This window comes from Microcaecilia unicolor, chromosome 5 (assembly GCF_901765095.1).
Source record: "Microcaecilia unicolor chromosome 5, aMicUni1.1, whole genome shotgun sequence".
Lineage (NCBI taxonomy): Eukaryota > Metazoa > Chordata > Amphibia > Gymnophiona > Siphonopidae > Microcaecilia > Microcaecilia unicolor.
Genome location: NC_044035.1, coordinates 261,042,733 through 261,064,307, shown reverse-complemented (window position 1 = coordinate 261,064,307; position 21,575 = coordinate 261,042,733). Strand labels below are relative to the sequence as shown.

Below are 21,575 nucleotides of genomic sequence, written 5' to 3'. Positions count from 1 at the left end.
GCTGGGAATAGGAAAAAATACCTACTATGCCAGAACTGAATTTACCTTGAACTTCTGAGAAAGGTGTGAGCTAAATACACATCCAGTCAATCAAGCCACCTTTCTGTCTAAGGCATGCAGACAGAATTTTCTAATAGCTAAATAATAGAACACAAGCTGTCTCTTGTAAGTTAGGGTGCCATATTTCCACCATGTGTGGAGTAAAAAAATCTACTTACATACCAAATTTCATATTTGAACAGAAACATGGAATGATCATATATCCTTTATCCAAGATGAAAGATATCATATACAGCCACATAATAAAACAAATGAGCAAACTGACCTACAAGGAAACAAAACTGAACAGCTTCTTTTACTTTCCTTTTTTTATATACAGCAAGAACACCATCATCCCCAGACAACTTCATATGAAATATCTTTTGGCTACTACATACAATTCTGGCTATGCAGAAAAACTCTGCAAACTACTAGTCACAAACTGCAAAATGAACTTATCCATCAGCCCTAAAAGAAGAAAAATGATAAAATTGTGAGGACCATGCAGGAGCAGAACCTCTACTTTACGAACAAGCTGAAAAAGAGAACTGCATTAAATAAAATAAAATTAAATAAAACACATTGCTATGGGAAAGAAGCAAGAAAGCTGGATTCTCTTCTCCACAGAGTCAGAGTAACATCTTATCCTGGATCACCAGAGCAACACCTGACAGAGCAGACCTAAATAACTTGGACACACGTTTTGATCCATCTAAGAAATGTGAAAATCAAAATTGAAACATACCAGAGCATCAGTCAGCAGATCTGCAAATTCCAACTGACCACTCTGATGGAAGTGTAAATCAAATGGGAACAATAAATCTCTCTAACTAGTCTAGGCTTGCTTTTTTGAAGTAGGATGTGAAAACTAAAGCAGTTTACAGCTATTCTGCATGCTGTTTTAAGATTTGTTTATTTTATAAGTTTTCAATTTGTATTTTTTTTTTATTTTTATTTACATAAGTAATGCCACACTGGGAAAAGACCAAGGGTCCATCGAGCCCAGCATCCTGTCCACAACAGCGGCCAATCCAGGCCAAGGGCACCTGGCAAGCTTCCCAAACGTACAAACATTCTGTACATGTTATTCCTGGAAATGTGGATTTTTCCCAAGTCCATTTAGTAGCGGTTTATGGACTTGTCCTTTAGGAAACCATCTAACCCCTTTTTAAACTCTGCTAAGCTAACTGCCTTCACCACGTTCTCTGGCAACGAATTCCAGAGTTTAATTATGCGTTGGGTGAAGAAAACCTTTCTACAATTTGTTTTAAATTTACTACACTGTAGTTTCATCGCATGCCCCCTAGTCCTAGTACTTTTGGAAAGCGTGAACAGACGCTTCACATCCACCTGTTCTACACCACTCATTATTTTATATACCTCTATCATGTCTCCCCTCAGCTGTCTCTTCTCCAAGTTGAAAAGCCCTAGCCTCCTTAGTCTTTCTTCATAGGGAAGTTGTCCCATCCCCGCTATCATTTTAGTCGCCCTTCGCTGCACCTTTTCCAATTCTACTATATGTTTCTCGAAATGCGGCGACCAGAATTGAACACAGTACTCAAGGTGCAATCGCACCATGGAGTGATACAACAGCATTATAACATCCTCACACCTGTTTTCCATACCTTTCCTAATAATACCCAACATTCTATTCGCTTTCCTAGCCGCAGCAGCAGCACACTAAGCAGAAGGTTTGTGTATTATCGAAGACGACACCCAGATCCCTTTCTTGGTCTGTAACTCCTAACGTGGAACCTTGCATGACGTAGCTATAATTCGGGTTCTTTTTTCCCACATGCATCACCTTGCACTTGCTCACATTAAACGTCATCTGCCATTTAGCCGCCCAGTCTCCTCAGGTCCTTCTGTAATTTTTCACAATCCTGTCACGAGTTAACGACTTTTAATAACTTTGTGTCATCAGCAAATTTAATTACCTCGCTAGTTACTCCCATCTCTAAATCATTGATAAATATATTAAAAAGCAACGGTCCTAGCACAGACCCCTGAGGAACCCTACTAACTACTGTTCTCCATTGTGAATACTGCCCATTTAACCCCACTCTCTGTTTCCTATCCTTCAACCAGTTTTTAATCCACAATAGGACATTTCCTCCTATCCCATGATCCTCCAATTTCCTCTGTAGCCTTTCATGAGGTACCTTGTCAAATGCGTTTTGAAAATCCAGGTACACAATATCAACCGGCTCCCCTTTGTCCACGTTTGTTTACTCCTTCAAAGAATTGAAGTAAATTGGTCAGGCAAGATTTCCCCCCACAAAAGCCGTGCTGACTTGGTCTCAGTAATCCATGTCCTTGGATGTGCTCTGCAATTTTGTTTTTGATAATAGCCTCTACCATTTTCCCCGGCACCAACGTCAGACTCACTGCTCTATAATTTTCCGGATCTCCCCTGGAATCTTTAAAAAAAAAAAAAAAAAATCGGCGTTACACTGGCCACCCTCCAATCAAGGATAAATTGCATATCACTAACAGTAGCTCCGCAAGCTCATTTTTCATTTCTATCAGTACTCTAGGATGAATACCATCCGGTCCAGGAGATTTGCTACTCTTCAGTTTGCTGAACTGCCCCGGTACGTCCTCCAGGTTTACCGTGAAGTCGGTAAGTTTCTCCGACTTGTCCGCTTGAAATACCATTTCCGACACCGGTATCCCACCCAAATCTTCCTCGGTGAAGACCGAAGCAAAGAATTTATTAAATCTCTCCGCTACATCTTTATCTTCCTTGATCACCCCTTTTACCCCTCGGTCATCCAGCAGCCCAACCGATTTTTTTTTTTGCCGGCTTCCTGCTTTTAATATACTGAAAAAAAATTTGCTATGTTTTTTTGCCTCTAATGCTATCTTTTTTTTCGTAATCCCTCTTGGCCTTCTTTATCTGCGCCTTGCATTTGCTTTGACACTCCTTATGCTGCTTCTTGTTATTTTCAGACGGTTCCTTCTTCCATTTTCTGAAGGCATTTCTTTTAGCCCTAATAGCTTCCTTCACCTCACTTTTCAACCATGCCAGTTGTCTTTTGGACTTCCGTCTTTCTTTTCTAATTCACGGAATATGTTTGGCCTGGGCCTCCAGGATGGTATTTTTGAACAGCATCCATGCCTGTTGTACAGTTTTTACCCTCTCAGTTGGCCCCCTAAGTTTTTTTTTTTTTTTAAACTGTTCTTCTCATTTTATCATAGTCTCCTTTTTCAAAGCACTTTCCTGATCACAATAGATGTAGAATCATCAACAATTCCCCATGCAGATGGCATAACTGCATGACAAATTTCTAAAGTCATCTACCCTCGACCACCAGTACACATTGAAAACTGTTACCAAACTAAATCAAATTCAACCTATCCCACAACTACTTCCACTTACATTTTTAATTGGGATTAATTGCACAATCAAAGGCGGGGCACAGCCAGCAGTCCATGTGTGTGTGTGTGTGGCACAGGGATGGACTGAGGGAGGGGGGGGGCATGCATTTCCTCTCCCTTCCTTCCCCCACATTGGATATCATACCTTTGCTGGTGGGGATACAGAAGCCCCACTAGTCGAAAAAATCCACTGCCAAAGTGGCCCTCTTCCTCCTTGTGCTACCTCAGGTGCGAGCAAGTAAGTAGGGTGCCTCCAGCCGCCGATGCCAGCACGTCCTGAGCATGCTCAGTTCATGCACAAACTGAGCATACTTGGGGAGTACAAGTGTTCCTGGCTGGAGGTACCCTGCTGTCTTCCTCGCTCCTGAGGCACTACGAGGAGGAAGGGGGGTAACCTCAGGCAGCGGATTTCTTCAGCTGGGGGGGGGGGGGCTTCAGCTACCCCACCAGCCACTAAACAGATACTGCAGCTTTGGAGTTTACCATTTTTGTTTTTCAGAAAGTCTTCAGCCCTGCAGTGCCAGCAGCAGCACTGAAAGACTGCCTGCACCATGCACTAGGCCTTTTCCTCTGACCCACCACAAACAGGAAGTTGTATCAGAAGGGGGTGGGGCAGGTCAGAGGGAACGGCCCAATGCATGGCACAGGCAGCCTTTCAGTGCTGACACTTACACTGCAGGGCCAAAAACTTTCTGAAAACCGAAGGTGGTAAACCAGGTTGGAAGGAGAGAGGAGAGAGAGAGCCACTAATGGTGGTCCAGGAAGGGAGGGAGAGCCGCCGGACCACATTCCGCGGGGAGAGGTGCAGGAGGGAATCAGAAGGTTAATTATGAATTCAATTACATATTTTTTTAATCGCAATTAACGTGCAGCCCTAATAATATCATCTATCTACAAATCATGGGAACTAGGATGGCACTACAATATGCCAACCTTTTAAGGCAGAACTGGAAGAGACATTTTTGAATAAATGTCAGACCAGACCCTTTAAATATTATCACTACATTGATGACACTTATGATTTGGACTGAGGGAGAAGAGACTCTCAAACAATATTACAATTCTTAATCCATCCCATCCTTCAATCAGATTCCAAATTGAGTACTCCACAGAAAAAGTTAACTTTATAGACACCACAATGTCCATCAACAATGGCTATATACAAATATCTACATACAGGAAACAACCTGACAGATGCAGTTACCTCCACAATTCCAGCTTCCACCCTTCACATATAAAAAAATAAAGTCGATTATACACAGCTAAGTCACATGATACCACTGCATATGCTCTGATACAACTGATAGAATTAAGAATTAAGAATTAAGCATCTCACAATACACACCGAATCCTTCAAACAAAAAGGCTGCAACATCAAAATAATCTCCAGGAAGACTGCCTCTTCATTTAAAACACCCAAGGAAAAACTACTGCAGTACACAGAAAAGAAAAGCTCAGAGAGCCCCACTTGTAATAACATGCAATCCAGAGATAGAAAAAGCATGAAAAATATATAGCCACCATTCCAGTAGGATGATTTACTGAAAGAAATATCCCCAGCTCCACCAATGCTGGTCTTTTACAACCACTGAATCTGAAGCAAAATTTAGTGAAAAGCAAACTCTCAACAGACACTCAAATAGAACAGAATGGCACATGTCCCTACAATATACCAAGTTGCAAACTGTGCCAGAACGTATCCTAAGCATGTTCTTCCTCAAATGTACAACATACTATACAATGCTAAAAATGAGAACAAGGATGCAATATTGGGAAGACAGGCCAAATGCTAAAAACAAGATCAACTCAAACAAGAACCACATCAAAGGAAACCAAACTGACAACTCTGTGGGTGAGTATTTTTCTAGACCAGAGCATTGCATCAATGACTTTATGGTCGGAATACTAAGAGGAAACTTTACAACAATTCAATAATGTATAACCTTTGAAGTTAAGATGATAAAATGTCTTGTCTTAACACTAACATGACATGCTACGGGTTTCCTATCACATTATAAACCATAAAATTATACTACTTTGTCACCTGATTACCCATCCAACTCTCCCTATTTTCATCCCCCACCACCGCCTTTCCCCATGAGACTGTCATTGGAATGCTTTTGTGTTTTACATTTATTACCATATTTTAACTCAATTTCCTGACCTCAGAAAGAAGGTTCTGGCTTTGAAAGCTAGTCAAAAAAATGTATTTAATCCAATAAAAAAGTATCATCTTATTTTCTTCTTTTGTTTTATTTTTATATATCGTCTTTCAAAATAGTAATAAGACTAGGACAGACTCCATGAAACTACTAGTTAGCACACTTAAAACAAATTGAAGAATTAAGCTGTGGAACTTGTTGACAGTGGATACGGTCAAGGCGGTAAGCCTAAATGGATTTAAAAGGGTTCAGAAAAGTTCCTGGAGGAAAAATCTATTAGTCTTGGGTGAATCTCTTCATAAAGGTGGTTAATAGGTCCCAATAAATAAATTAAATAAATAAATAAATATGCTGGGGAAAGCTATAAGTTTTTGACCAAAATCAAACTGAAACCTAAACCTCAAGTTTGTGTAAATGTGAACCAGTGAGAGATGCTGAGGACTGTCTGAGCTTGCAGTCTGCATCCCTCTGCTAAACAGTGGCATCGATATGGGTAGGCACAGGCTCACCCAGCGGCGACACCCCACATCAACATCTCTCCTCCTCCACTGTGTCCTGGCAGCTACCCTCCCGTTGCTGAACCCCGTCCCTTCCTGATGTACCTTAAAGGTGTCCCTGGCGTCTGAACTGATTCAATTATTGCTGCCTGCGCTGACCCTGCAGGCTTCCATCAGCCGGGTCCCACCCTCGCTTTCATCATTTCCTCTCTGTAGGGACCTAGCCGATAAGTCTGCAGGGCCGGCACAGGCAGCAATAATTGAATCACTACAGGCGCCAGGGATGCCTGTAACATACACCAGCGAGGGACGAGGTTCAGCGACGGGCGTCCAGATGCCAGGACACCGCAGATGAGGAGATAGGGTGCAGTACAGGCTTACAGGGGGGGCCTGAGCCCAATGGTTAGACCACTGAGATCCACTATCCATCAGGGCCATGGAGATGGTATGCAGGGAAGAAGACAGCTGCCACTACTGTGGTGACCCCTGTAAATAGTGAGCCTCATTGAGGGTGCATTTCTCTGGCCCTTAGACTGGCAAGGGTGCCCTAAGCTACTTGGGCATGCTATTTGGGAACAGGGCGGCAGAGCTGCTGGGGGAAAAAAATTCTATGTCCAATCACAGAAAGATTATTTGACAATGAAATACAGGACCCACTGGTAAGACAACTTTAGTCTGATGTGGAAAACATTTAACTATAGTAATTGTGAGATCAAAGATTAGCTTACCTTTCTACTGCTAGAATCTCCATGCCTGAGGAACTACTATTTCCATACTTGAAGGTAATCAGTTCAGGATGTTTTTTCTTTGAAGTGATCTTTATTACCGAGTTAAGTGCTTGACGGGACTGTATATAAGCAAATCCCTTTCTTGATCCGATCTCCCTCAAGCAGTACATATGGGTGGCCGTTACTAAGAGGTGACTTTCAAAAAAAAATTGAACACACACTTGTAATTTTTCTTTTTAAATAAGATATGCATGCCTATTCAGAATATTTCTAACACTTCTGTTGTGCTGATATACAAAACAGGCATAAAGACTAGATCCACCTTATCCTTCACTAAGCCAGCACAGTACCCACTACTTAAACCAAAACACATCCCATGAAGAAATGGGGGATATCATGAGGACTGGACACAATTTACAGAAAAATATAGTTTGGTTGATATCATTATAAAGAATAAAACAGAAAATCATTTTTTTAAATAATGATATTCAATGAAAAAAAGATTTAAAATACATAAATAAGCATGCATGGCCAGCAGGATGTGTCACTTTTTTCAGTGGTGCAGTAGCGAACCAAGGGCAGGGCAGACAGCTGCATGACTGCTCCGTGCACCCCCATGTGGTGAGGATGATGCACTTTAGGGGAGGGGGGGCCAACCTAGCTACACCACTGAAGTGGTGCATCCTGAAGAGCCTGCAACATGGAAAGGGTCAGCTTTTCTATGGTAGTATAAAACCATCCAAATACTGAGGAAGTACCACATAATAAGAGATGGTTCTTAAAGACCATATAAGCTTAAAAAACAATAGCTCAAACTCGCTCACCATGATATAATTTATAGGAAAATGCTTAAAAACTATTGCACAGCGAGACTACCTGGGTAGCATGTGACCATTCTCTTTCACTTCATTACAGGGGAAATGGTGTTTGACATCTGGTTTATTTATCCACGTTTGGATGTTGACTATTTCTTTTCGGTCATCATCTGACATGGAGGAGTTATCAATTTCATCTGCAAGAAGGCACAACAGCAATTGGATGAAATGGTTTGAAGGCATCAAGAACAGCAAGTAAACCAGCAGCAAGGATTTTTTTTAATCTGTTTTATTTATTAAGTTTTTAGAGAAGTAATAACAGCAATAGCCAAACAATGAAGACAGTTTAAACTTCTTGTTTCAATTAGTCTATCTAATACATAACCCATTCCTGTTCTGAACAGGAAAGAAGGTCATTTTCGAAAAAGATAGACGTTTAATCTTGTGTGTTCGAAAATACTATGGACGTTTTGCGATTTGGACGGGTTTTGTTTGAAAATGGACCAAAAAAACAAAAAACGTCCAAATGCAAAACGTCCAAAACAGAGGAGGAGTGGCTTAATGGTTAGTGCAGAGGGCTTTGATCCTGGCAGCATGGGTTTAATTCCCACTGCTGCTCCTTGTGACTTTGGGCAAGTCAAATGCACAAGGGGCATTTTTGGATATGACATCTAAGTCTGAATTTGGACATGTTTTGTAAAACGTCCAAAATCAGAACAGGAAAGGTCATTTTCTACAAAAAGTCTAAAAAGTCTATCTTTTCCTTTTGAAAATGCTGTTTGGAAAAACATTTTGTGATGTGGATGTTTTATTGTTTGGTCCATTTTCAAACAAAAAAAAAATGTCCAAAATACACAAGAAAATCTACAATACAGTGAAACCATTCACATGTTCTAAGTGTGGTAAAAGCTTTGGTTGTAATGTAACTCTCAAAGTGCATCAGAAAGTCCACACGGGAAAGAAACCATTTGCATGTATAGAGTCTGGTAAAAACTTTGGTCAGAAGGTAAACCTCACAATGCACCAGAGAATACACACAGGAGTGAAACCATTTACATAAGTACATAAGCACTGCCACGCTGGGAAAAGACCAAAGGTCCATCAAGTCCAGCACTCTGTCTCCGACAGCGGCCAATCCAGGCCCCAAGAACCTGGCAAAAACCCAAAATGTAATAATGATCAATGGACTTTTCCTTCAGGAATCTGTCCAGACCCCCTTTAAACTCAGCAAGTCCAGTTGCCGTCACTACCTTCTCCAGCAATGAGTTCCAGAGTCTAACTAAGCGCTGAGTAAAGAAAAACTCTCCGATTTGTTTTAAACCTACCACATTCTAATTTCACCTTGTGTCCCCTGGTTCTATTATTGTTAGAACGTGTAAACAAACGCTTCACATCTGTCCACTCTACCCCACTCATTATTTTGTAGACCTCTATCATATCGCCCCTCAGCTGCCTTTTCTCCAGGCTAAAGAGTCCTAGCCGTCTTAACCTCTCCTCATAGGGTAGTTGTCCCATCCCTTCTATCATTTTTGTCGCCCTTCTCTGCACCTTCTCCAATTCCTTTATATCTTTTTTGAGATAAGGCGACCAGAACTGAACACAATACTCCAGGTGCGGTCGCACCATGGAGCGATATAACGGCATTATAACATCCTCATGCTTGTTTTCCATCCCTTTTCTAATACTCAATATTCTGTTCGCCTTCTTAGCTGCCGCAGCACATTGAGCTGAAGATTTCAACGTCCTATCTACGATGACTCCCAGATCCCTTTCTTGGTCCGTAACTCCTAAAGCGGAACCTTGCATGACATAGCTGTAATTTGGATTCCTCTTTCCCACATTCATCACTTTGCACTTGTCAATGTTGAACTTCATCTGCCATTTGGACGCCCAATCCCCCAGTCTCATGAGGTCTTCTTGTAATCTTTCACACTCCTCCTGCAACGAGACGACCCTGGATAACTTTGTGTCATCTGCTAATTTAATTGCCTCACTAGTTACTCCCATCGCAAGGTCATTTATAAATATGTTAAAAAGCAGCGGTCCCAGCACAGACCCCTGAGGGACCCCACTAATTACCCTTCCCCATCGAGAATAATGACCATTCAACCCTACTCTCTGCTTCCTATCTTTTAACCAGCTCTTAATCCATAATAATACACTACCTCCAATCCAATGACTCTCCAGTTTCCTTTGGAGTCTTTCATGAGGCACTTTCTCAAACGCCTTCTGAAAATCTAGATATACAATATCCACCGGCTCTCCTTTGTCCACATGTTTGTTCACCCCCTCGAAAAAATGCAGTAGATTTGTGAGGCAAGACTTCCCTTCACTAAATCCGTGCTTTGTCTCAGTAGCCCATGCTTTTGTATGTGCTCTGTAATTTTATTCTTAATAGCCTCCACCATTTTTCCTGGCACCGACGTCAGACTCACCGGTCTATAATTTCCCGGATCTCCTCTGGAACCCTTTAAAAAATCGGCATTACATTGGCCACCCTCCAATCTTCCGGTACCACACCTGTTTTTAGGGATAAATTGTATATTACTATCAGTAGCTCCACAAGTTCATTTTTCAGCTCTATTAATACTCTGGGATGAATACCATCCGGTCCTGGTGATTTACTACTTTTCAGTTTGCAGAACTGCCCCATTACATCCTCCAAGTTTACAGAGAAATCATTTAGTCTTTCTGACTCGTCTGCTGCAAATACCTTTTCTGGCACTGGTATCCCTCCCAAATCCTCCTCGGTGAAGAATTCATTTAATTTCTCCACTATGGCTTTGTCTTCCCTGATCGCCCCTTTAACACCAGTGTCGTCCAGTGGTCCTACCAACTCTTTAGCCGGCTTCCTGCTTTTAATATACCTAAAAAAAATTTTGATATGTGTTTTTGCTTCTAATGCTAACTTTTTTTCAAAGTCCTTCTTAGCTCTCCTTATCTCCTTTTTGCATTTGGCTTGACATTCCTTATGTTTTATCTTATTGTCTTCAGTCGGTTCCCTTCTCCATTTTCTGAAGGATTGTTTTTTTGGCTCTAATAGTTTCCTTTACCTTACTGTTTAGCCACGCCGACAGACGTTTGGTCTTTTTGCCACTTTTTCTAATACACAGAATATATTTATCCTGAGTGTGGTAAAAGTTTTGGTTGGCAAGAAAGCCTCACACAGCATCAGAGAATCCACAAAGGGATGAAACCATTTACATACACTGAGGAGGTAAAAGCTTCAGTTGTATTGGGACAGGTAATTAGGGAATGTACACTCTTGCTATGAAGTATGGAAAAATAGCACTCTGGTATTTAGATATCTATAATGAGACCTTCTTTTTATCTACAGATCTGAATTCAAAGCCCAAATCTACTGATAAACAATAGACACAAGGCTCAGATGTTCTAAAAAAAAAATAGAAAGCTTGGCATAGGTAGAATAGTGGAAAGTTGACATCCCAGGAAAGCAATAGGGCATCCTTGGGGGCACTGCAGTGGACTTTATAAAATGCCCCCAGGCACACTTCTCACCATTGCTCCCTTACCTTATCTGCTGAGCCACCTAAAACCCACTACCCCCAACTGTACACCACTACCATAGCCCTTACAGGTGAAGGGAGCACCAATATGTGTGTACAGTAGGTTTCTGGTGGGTTTTGGAGGACTCACAGTTTCCTCCACAAGTGTAACAGGTAGGGGAAGGTAGAAGCCTGGGTCCACCTGTCTGCAGTGCACTGCACCACTACTAGACTACTCCAGGGACCTGCATGTTATTCTAATGGACCTGAGTATAATATCAGAGTCTGGCAAGTAATATTCTTAATCATATTTTTTGGGGGTGGGAGGGGGTTAGTGACCACTGGGGGCGTAAGGGCATCTTTTTGTGTGGAGTGATGAGTAGCCTAGTGGTTAGTGCAGTGGACTTTGATCCTGGGGTACTGGGTCTAGCTCAAAATGTCTGTTTTAGTCCTGGACGTTTTTGTTTTGTTCCATTATGGCTGAAAGATATCCAAGTCTTAGGAACGTCCAAGCCCTGCCTTGAACACGCCCCTGGCATGCCCCCTTGAGATTTAAATGTCCTTCTGACAGACGTCAGAGAAAAATGTCTAAAAAGGTTTCAAAAATATTGATTTGGACATTTTTGTGAGATAAATGTCCAAATTCAGACTTATGTCACTTTTTGGACGTTTTTCTCTTTTGAAAATGAGCCCCGTGGAGGTGCATAATCGAAAGGGGCACCCATGTTTTCCTGAGGACGTTCTCGCAAGACGCCCCAGCGAAGGGGTGGGGATACCCATATTACTGAAACAAGATGGGTGTCCACCTTTCGTTTCGATAATACGGTTGGGGACGGCCAAATCTTGAAATTTAGGTCGTCCTTAGACTTGGTCATTTCTGATTTTCTGCTATAATGGAAACTAAGGACACCCATCTCAGAAACGACCAAATGCAAGCCCTTTGGTCGTGAGAGGAGTCAGCATTCGTACTGCACTGATCCCCCTCACATGCCAGGTCACCAACAGGGCACCCTAGGGGGCACTGCAGTAGAATTCAGAAAAAGCTCCCAGGTACATACTACTACTACTACTTATTTCTATAGCGCTACTAGATGTACGCAGCGCTGTACACTTAGCTCCCTTATCTTGTGTGCTGAGCCACCCAAAACCCACTCCCCACTCCAACTGTACACCACTACCATAGCCCTTACAGGTGAAGGGGGGCACCTAGATGTGGGTACAGTGGACTGGTGGTGGGGTTTGAAGGGCTCACATTTACCACCACAAGTGTAACAGGTGGGGGGGGCCTGGGTCCACCTGCCTGAAGTGCACTGCACCCACTAAAACTGCTCCAGGGTGGGGAAAATAGGGGGGGATAGAAGGGTTATAAGCATAATGTTAAAATAAAAATTAAATTGTTGCATTGTCATGTGCTGGAGCCAATGGCTCATTGTTATGTTTGAGATGTTATTTCAATAAAAATTCAAAGTTAAAAACAAAAACTGCTCCAGGGACCTGCATACTGTTGTCATGGAGCTGGGTATGATATTTGAGGCTGCCATAGAGGCTGGCACAAAATATTTAAAAAAAAAAATTTTGAGGGTAGAAGGGGGTTAGTGACTGGGGGAGTAAGGGGAGGTCATCCCCGATTCCCTCTGGTGGTCATCTGGTCAGTTCGGGCACCTTTTTGTGGCTTGGTCGTAAGAAAAAAAAAAAAGGACCAAGTAGAGTCATCCAAGTGTTCGTCAGGGACGCCCTTTTTTTTCCATTATGGGTCGAGGATGCCATGTGTTAGGCACGTCCAAGTCCCACCTTCGCTACGCCTCCGATACGCCCCCGGGAACTTTGGTCTTCCCCACGATGGAAAGCAGCTGTGGACGCCCAAAATCGGCTTTCGATTATGCCGATTTGGGCGACACTTGGAGAAGGGTGCCCATCTTCCGATTTGTGTCGAAAGATGGGCGTCCTTCTCTTTCGAAAATAAGCCTGATAGTGTCTCCCACCGATGGTCTGGTCTCTTAAGATTATTAGAGCGAAATGGTGGATCATTCCGGAAATGTAACAGCAAAAAAACAATGAGCTTCCCTTACATCAGAAAAAGTGATTTGTTTTCCCTTCCACCAGATCTTAAGAATGGCTGGATACAGCATTGCCATTTGTATTTTGTGTGAATGTAAACAGCGTTTTACTTCTCTATACGCTTCTTCTCCAACTCCGCACTATAATCCTGAAACATCCAAATAGGAGTGTCCTTAAATTTTAAAGGGCCTTCCCTTTGAGCCTGCTGCAGTATTAGCTCCTTGTGTCTGAAATTGAGCAGCTTAGGTCTCGGCCTTGCCCCTGGCGAAAGCAGCTGCCTAGGTACTCTATATGCATGTTCCACAACGATGTCTTCCTGGAGGACCAGGGAGGCAAATAGGTCCTTCAACAGTTTCTGAACAAATTCCACTGTATTATTTCCCTCCTACCCTTCAGGGATTCTCATTACTCTCAGATCTGACTGTCTGGACCGGTTTTTGAGATCATCAATTTTAGTGAGCAACTTTTGAATAATAAGATCATGTGTACCCGGTTCCTGTTTTACGACCTGTAGGTCCCTCCTTAGTCGAGGAAATGCACTGCTCGGAGTGCTCCACGTTTCACCAGACCTCTAAGCTCCAAACACACGCTGCCCAAGTCTGTCTGAATCTGGGTTAGTATGAATAGGCGCACTGCCTTCTTTAATTGTGGCTAAAATCACCTCCATATCAGTTGAGGGTTGCGGCACCTCATTGCTGTCTGGGGTTCTCAGAGAAACACAAACCGAATCCACCAACCCACTCAAACAGGATGGGGAACGAAAGCCCGCACATGCCATGCGCCATCTTGCGACTGTATGCAATCCGTCAAGTCTGTTGCTGGGTCGGTTTCTGAGATTTAGGCAAATGCTGAGTCACTCTTGTGAATCTCCTGATATCTCTACGCATCTGGAACCCCCTCGTATTTCTAGAGACACTTATGGAGCTTTGGGTAAGCAGTTTATTAGCAGTAATAACAAGCTTTGTGGGAGTGCAGGAGAAGCACCTCTGCTTTCAACCGGCCATCATATGACCTCAGCAGCAAGGATTTAACCACGTGCTAGAATTACCATGAATGGCTGATAGCAAAAAAAACCCAGATAGCAGCATTTTAGACAGGACGTTCATTATTTTAGAACAGCCTGTTCTAAAATACATGTGAGATGGCCATTAGAGGCTGACCGAATTTCACATTCAGATTCAGCACCAAAACCGGCCTGAAATCTAGGTTCGGGTTTCATCTGAAATAGAAATGTTCTCCCTCCCCCTGCCCCCCACAATCACTCTGCCCCCTCCCCCTTGGGCATCCCCAAGCCTACCTTTCAATGCCCTGCTCGTCTAGTGGCCTGTTCCGGGCAAGAGTGAACCCCAGTCGCTCTTGCCCCTGCTGGTTCTTCAGCCAAAATGGCTGCCAGGACTTCCCACTGTAGTCTACAGCAGGACGTCAACAGCCATTCTGGCTGAGGAACCAGCAGGGGCAAGAGTGACTGGAGTTCACTCTTGCCTGGAAGAGGCCCACTAGACCACCAGGGCATTTAAAGGAAGGCCTTCAGGTGGTGGGAGAGCGGAGGGGTTGTGGTCTGGGGTGCAGATGGCCAGTCAGTCCTGGATCTGCCCTCTACTGGGGGGTGGGGCCAGCTGGTGGCTGGCCCTGGAGGACCTGCTGTCTGCAAAAGTGGGAAGCACTATTGGCGATTTTGTTTTCGGCCAAAATTTCAGCTGCCGATTCGGTTTTGGTCGACACCAAAAACCATTTAATGGACAAAATCCAGCACGATCATCCATTTTACAAACTGAAATGCCCAAAATTATGAACGGGTAAAACATAGGACATGAACGTCTATTTAGCAACATAGGAACATCCATCTTATAAAACGGCCACATACAGCAGAGGGGTAGTCTAAGCAGTGGTTGAGACTCAAGGAACCCAGGTTCAAATCCTACATCAGCTGTTTACGATTCCTTTGTTAAATTGTGAGCCCTCTAGGAATAGAAAGATACCTTCTGTACCTGAATGTACACCACTTCAACAGCCTTCAGGCTTGCAGGTATCTTCTATATTCAGGTACAGGGCTACCCCTCAGATCTGCATGCTGCTCTGTTAAGAATATCCTTAGTGTCTGAAGCTGTCATAGAGCTTGGTATCTCTTGTTGGTTTCACTTTTAGGGGAGAGGAATGGGATTAGCAACCTCTGGGGAATTAAGGAAGTGTCATGCCTTAATTTCTCCAGTGCACAGCTGCTCAAATTGGAGCACTTTTCTGTAACCTGAACATGCTAAGTATCAGGTCTAACAATATCATCCACCTTTTTTAGACATGGACGTCCCTTACCCTTCTGTGATTGGAGCTGGACATCCATATTTTGGCCCCTCCTTAGTCCTGCCCAAAACATACCCAAACCACAGCCCCTTGCCATATGGACGTACTGTAGTGTTATACATCTATATCCTGGCTTTATATAATTAGAATTTGGATGTCCATGCAATATGGCCATCTAAATGCAAGTTTTCAGACATTCAAACCAAGAATAGAGCTTTTATGTTTCAACTTTTTTATTGATGGTATAGCAAAATAACTCGTCAACACGTTCCAAATACAAGTGCCAAATCACAATATCTGAGTAAGAACAGCATAATAGTCATATCTTCAACCTTTTAACATTGTGCTCCTAACCTGTCTCTTCCCAGAACCCACCCTCTCCCAAGATTGTAATCAGCAAATCTATTTATTTAAAATAACGGTGCATAAAGCATATGCAATCATCTTTCAAGGAAATCTTATAAACAAGGGACACGTAAATCGCAGGTCAGTGTCACCCTCCTTGTCATACAGTATTTGGCAGTCCAGATAAGAGACCAGGCCGGAGGCTTTGTTCCTTATAGTCACCCATCTCCTGGCTAGACTGTTTTTATATATTTCAACATTTTATTGAAGGTTCAGCGTATCAATCGTAATCGTCTATTGAACTAATTGAGTTGCTGCCTGTACCCAATAAAATAAAATCAACCCCCTACTTCCACTATGCAAACCCAAAAAAATTCAACCCAAATCCCACAATCCCCTACACCCCCTCCTACTCCACCCCCCAAATGCTACGTCCCCCCCTCCCTGCTAAAACCCATCCCCCCCCCCCTTTCAGAAGCTATCAAGATGCAGCACACCACCTTCCTGGTGCAAGAGTGACATACCATCAACTTATCTCATGCTATTAAGCAGGAGACTACGCCCCCGGGGACTCAAAATTTGTAGGTAAGGGTTCCAAATCGCCAAGTAGGACTTGCACCTTTTGGGTGACCCTCTTGCATCTTTCGCTTCCCAAGATGCCAATAAGTGAATCTGATTTCTCCAATGCCAATAAGCCGTATCTGCTACTGTGCAATATAACTTTTTTTGCTACAAGAGCAAATTTATGACATAGGAGCACAGCAAATCTATTCATATTAACAAATGCCTTAGGAACATCTAGAAGCAGCTGTTCCACCAAGCCACCTACGTCTCGAGCCAAAAGCCGACTCAAAAATCTTTTAATTTGTTCCCAAAAGAATTTGACTTGCGGGCATCCCCAAAAAGCATGTGCAAGAGTCTGAGTAGATTGTATACATTTAGAATATTTATATGCTCCCCGTGCCCCCACATCAGTGGCGTAGCCAGACAGCCAGTTTTGGGTGGGCCTGAGCCCAAAGTGGATGGGCACAAAAGTTTCTCTGCTCCGCCCTACCTCCACCTCAAAATATAAATACTTTAGCTAATGAGGATCCTCAAGCTCAGTCAGCTGAAGACTTTCTCTGAAGGTGGCCAGAACTCTCTTTTATCAAGCTTGGCAGGCAGCAGCAATGACCCTAAGCCACTGATGCCAGCACCCCACACATGCTTAGCTGTCGACAGCTCAAGGATGCTGTTGCCAGAGCTTGGCAGAAGGGAGTTCTGGCTGCCTTTGGAGGAGGTCCTTAGCTGGGGATGTCTGGGAATCCTCACCAGCTATACAGCAAGGGTTAGGACTGCAGTTAGACCTGCTTGGGCCCAGGTCAGAAAATAAAGGAGGGCTCCCCTCTCCTCTTTGCCTCCCCTCCAATTTCCCACCTGCCATTACTATCACACCCTCACCAAATACAGAACAAGGGATCACAAAATATTTAGACAAAAATTGAAAAGGAACCCCAAGAAGTTAAACATAGCATTACTGCAACACTGAAGACATAAAACAGAGATGCATTTCCTTTTCTACAGAACACAATACAAAGACATTTGCTATGCACATTTCCAAAAGCTAACATATTCCATTCAAAATAAAATGCTTTGTTTCTACCTTTGTCTGGACATTTTATTTTTCCACCTTGCTGGTTCCAATTTCTCTTTCCTCTCTGTTGTCTGCTAATTCTTCTTCAAGCGGCTGCAGTCCATTTGTCTTTTCTCCTCTCTCCTGTCTGTTCCCTCACTATTCCTGCCTCTGACATATTGATCATTCCTTTGTAGCTCTTTTCTGTCTCTCTCTCCCTTCTTCGTCTCCTTTTTACTTTTCAACTACCTATCAAACTTCCATCTTCTTCTTTCACCCACTAGCTCTCCCATTCCCCATCTTACTCCTCCCCATCTCTTTCTTTTTTATCTTTAATCTACTTCCCATTACCATATTTCTACCCTCTGTAATCACTATCTCTCATTCATTTCCTTGCCACCCCCTCCTCCTCCTTTTGGCCTCTCCCACAGGGTTCCACCATTCCCATTATCTTTTCTTTTTGTTACATTTGTACCCCGCACTTTCCCACTCATGGCAGGCTCAATGCGGCTTACATGGGGCAATGGAGGGTTAAGTGACTTGCCCAGAGTCACAAGGAGCTGCCTGTGCCTGAAGTGGGAATCGAACTCAGTTCCTCAGTTCCCCAGGACCAAAGTCCACCACCCTAACCACTAGGCCACTCCTCCACTCCACCCTTCTAACCAGCATCTGATCCCCTCCCCACCCCGGTAGCCTTATATTTTCCTGCCCCTTCTCTCTTCATTCCTGTCCTCTCCCCCATGGCCCAGCATTCCCCCCCCCTCACCACCTACTGTGTACCTCTCCCTCCCTCTCATCCACCCCCATGTCTGTCTATCTCCCCCTCTCATTCCCACTGTCCACCATCTCTCTCTCTCCCTCTCCTTTGTGTTCTGGGTCCAACATCTCTCTCTCCTTCCCATACAGCATCTCTATCTTCCTCCCCTCTACCATCATTTCTAACATTTCTCCCTTCCCTCCACCCCTATGCCCACCATTTCTCCTGCACAGCGATTCCGGTCGCAGGCTTGGCTCGCAGCGATTCCCACACGCCGGCTGGCGCTCAACAATCTCAACAGAGGAGAGGCTTCCGGGTTAGCACTTAGTAGCTGCAAGGAGATTGTTGAGCGGCAGCCGGCGTGTGGGAATCGCTGTGAGCCGAGTCTGCGACCGGAATCGCTGTGCAGGAAGGAACACTGCTGCTGGGCAGGCCTGACCCCAAATTGGGTGGGCCCAGGCCCACCCGTGGCTACACCCCTGCCCCACAAGCGCCAGTTGTGCCCCAGCCATATATGCCCTAAGCACTCCTCGATACCCACACTCCCTTAGTCTTGCATCTTTAGTCAACAAAAGAATACTCCTGATGGTGGCAGCCACATCCTAGGTCCCTAAAGCCACACCTAATTCCTCTGCCCAATTAGTTTTCAAGGAAGAGAAGTCCCTCTCCGGTCCCCCCCTTTAGCAAGGCCGTACGTAAATTTGATACTGAAAATCCTAAATCTGAAACTCCTTAAAAAAAATCCCAAATTCAAGAACCCAAGGGAACCCGTACTCCCGACTGGTCTAGGGCGGCCATATAATGTCTAATTTGTGCAAATGCAAATCAATTACTCCACGCAGCCCCCACTCTTTCCTGGAGCTGCAGGAAGCTTATCACTTGTCCCTCTTTCAACAAGAGGTGTTCCAGCCTAACTATGCCCTTCTGTTCCCATAATTGGAAGGTAGGGTTATCCATCCCCGGTTGAAAAGCTACATTGCCCCTCAATGACAGCTGGTCCGAGACCCCTGAGCTGCCTCCTAATTTATTTACCAACACTCTCCAAACATCTTGCATAGAGTACAACAATACATTGTCCTTCAGAAGCTTCGGTGTTTGGGCTCTCCCTAGATGCAGCAATTTGAGTGCTCTTTCCATTTCTATCGGTGTGTACACTTGCATATGTCCAAACCAATCACCCAAGTGTCTCAATAAACAGGCCCAGTTGTATTGTCATAGCTCCGGAAGCCCCCCCATGCCTTGGTTCCCAGGCCCGCATAACCTATCCACTCTAAGTTTCGACTTTTTACCAGCCCAGCAGAATGTGTTAAATAACCTGTACATTTTTCTCAGATCTTTCAGCAATAATCTCAATGGTAGACTATGGAGGACATATAACCATCTTCCAATAGTACCATTATATTTAATCTATATAGGACTCTGACCTCCATGGACAAATAGATTCCTATGTACTTCAGAGGCCAACCGTAATGGAAACTCTGAGACCCATAAGGCTTTTATTTGTGGCGACGACGGCAAGGCCTCTGATTTGTCCAAATTAAGCCGGAATCCCGCAAAATCCCCATACCCCTTAAAAGAGTCCAGCAAGGCCTATAAAGAGGTCTGCGGACTTCTTAAATGGACCAGCAGATCGTTGGCAAAAGCTACCACTTTAAAACAGTGAGGGCCTATCTGAACACCCTGAATATCAGGATTCTCCATTATATCTCTTATCAAAGGATCCAAGGATAATACAAAGAGGAGCGGAGTGAGAGAGGGCAGCCCTGTCACATTCCCCGAAGCACTCTAAAAGGCTCAGATTCCTGCCCATTAATCAAGACTCTCGCCTGAGGATTAGCATATAAAACCTTAATAACAGAGACAAATCGGCCTGTGAATCCATAAGTCCTCAAAGAGGCAAACAAACTCCCAGTGTACTCAATCGAAGGCTTTCTCAGCGTCAAAGCTGATAAGCAATGACTGGAAGTCTTCTTGACCCCTTTACTCCAAAGTTGACAAAATGGTGCGCAAGTTCTTAGCTACCGTTCAACCTCCCACAAAGCCCACTTGTGCCTCATGTATCAGATTAGGCAGAACCTGAGCCAGGCAGTTCACCATTATTTTAGCAAAGAGCTTAGCTTCATAGTTCAGAAGCGATATAGGACGATAAGATTCTGGCTTAGTAGGGTCTTTACCCGGCTTAGATAATGCAACGATCTGAGCCATGGCCAAAGAGGGGGGTAACAATTCCTCATCCACACATTTATTAAAGAGATTAGTAAGTGGGGGAACAATCTCCATGCCCAACAGTTTATAAAATTCTGCCTGAAAACCATCCACTCCAGGTGCCTTCAGTAAAGGGCTTGGTTTATCGTCACTGCCACTTCATCCTCTGAAATTAGAGTGTTCAAACCTTCCCCCTCATTCTGACTGAGGGTAAACTGATGTTACTTAAGTACAAGTCTCCTGTGAGGCCTTCATCTACAGGTTTCCTATAAAGGTTACCATAGTACTTATAAAAGGCCTCACAAGTATCCTTATCTGTATGTACTACTTGCCCTTTACTATTCCGAATGGAAGTAATGTTCTGCATTCCTTTTCGCGGGCCTACCAGCCGTGCCAGCAACCAGCCTGCCTTATTACCATGTCTATATACCTGATATCAGTAATATGTTTGTGATTTAACTGCTCTCTGGTGTAAAAGCGAATTCAGTGCTGTTTGTATTTCTATCAGTCTTTGTTGGTCCGCTCCTGCATGAAATTGCCCGTACCGCACCAAGAATAGAGCTTTTAAAATAACCTCCACTGCTTACCTCTTGCTGGAATGGATGTTCTTGTTAATGCTATTTTTTTAAAGGTACAACTCTGTATTCCCCTTCATACATAAGCAATGTACCAACCTTTGAAATCTAACCCTGAATTTTTCTTTATTGCAATACTAATGGTTAAAGGGATTTTATTTATTTTAGAATATATCTAGAATAATTTAAAATTCTATATGGTTTTCCTCCCCAGTACATGTTTTCACTGTTATCTTGTCCCACCACGGAGATGATGAAAAGTTGAGAGATCCCATGATATTACATTTTCTGTTGTCCAAAGGTGTTAAGTATCTGAAAATTTTCAAATGTTCCTTCATTTATTTAACAGCAAGGATCTGGAACAACTTATCTAGAGACCTCAGACATTTGAATGCCTACTTATTTTTTTAGGTTACAATTGAAAACTTGGCTATTTAAACAACAACATCTTGGCTAAGAAACCTGTATTTTGTTGTTATTATGGAGAAAGTCTATATTTTAAGGTAATTCCCTGGGCTATTCCCAGCACTTTTTACTTTGTAATCCGCGTTGAACTTAATAGGTATATGCAGAATATAAGTAAGCAATGTAATGTAA

The 21,575-nt window shown here is 43.4% G+C and overlaps 1 protein-coding gene across 2 annotated transcripts in view; it reads right to left on the bottom strand.

Moving 5' to 3' along the window:
- The window catches only part of TBC1D23 (TBC1 domain family member 23), a 111,001-nt gene that overhangs the window by 2,117 nt on the left and 87,309 nt on the right, over positions 1-21,575 (bottom strand). For both annotated transcript variants that reach the window (XM_030204069.1, XM_030204070.1), the window contains 2 exons: positions 7,684-7,819; positions 6,808-7,002 (listed from right to left, as the gene is read on the bottom strand). In XM_030204069.1, the coding sequence (XP_030059929.1) occupies positions 6,808-7,002; positions 7,684-7,819 (331 nt within the window). The remainder of the gene's footprint in view (positions 1-6,807; positions 7,003-7,683; positions 7,820-21,575) is intronic.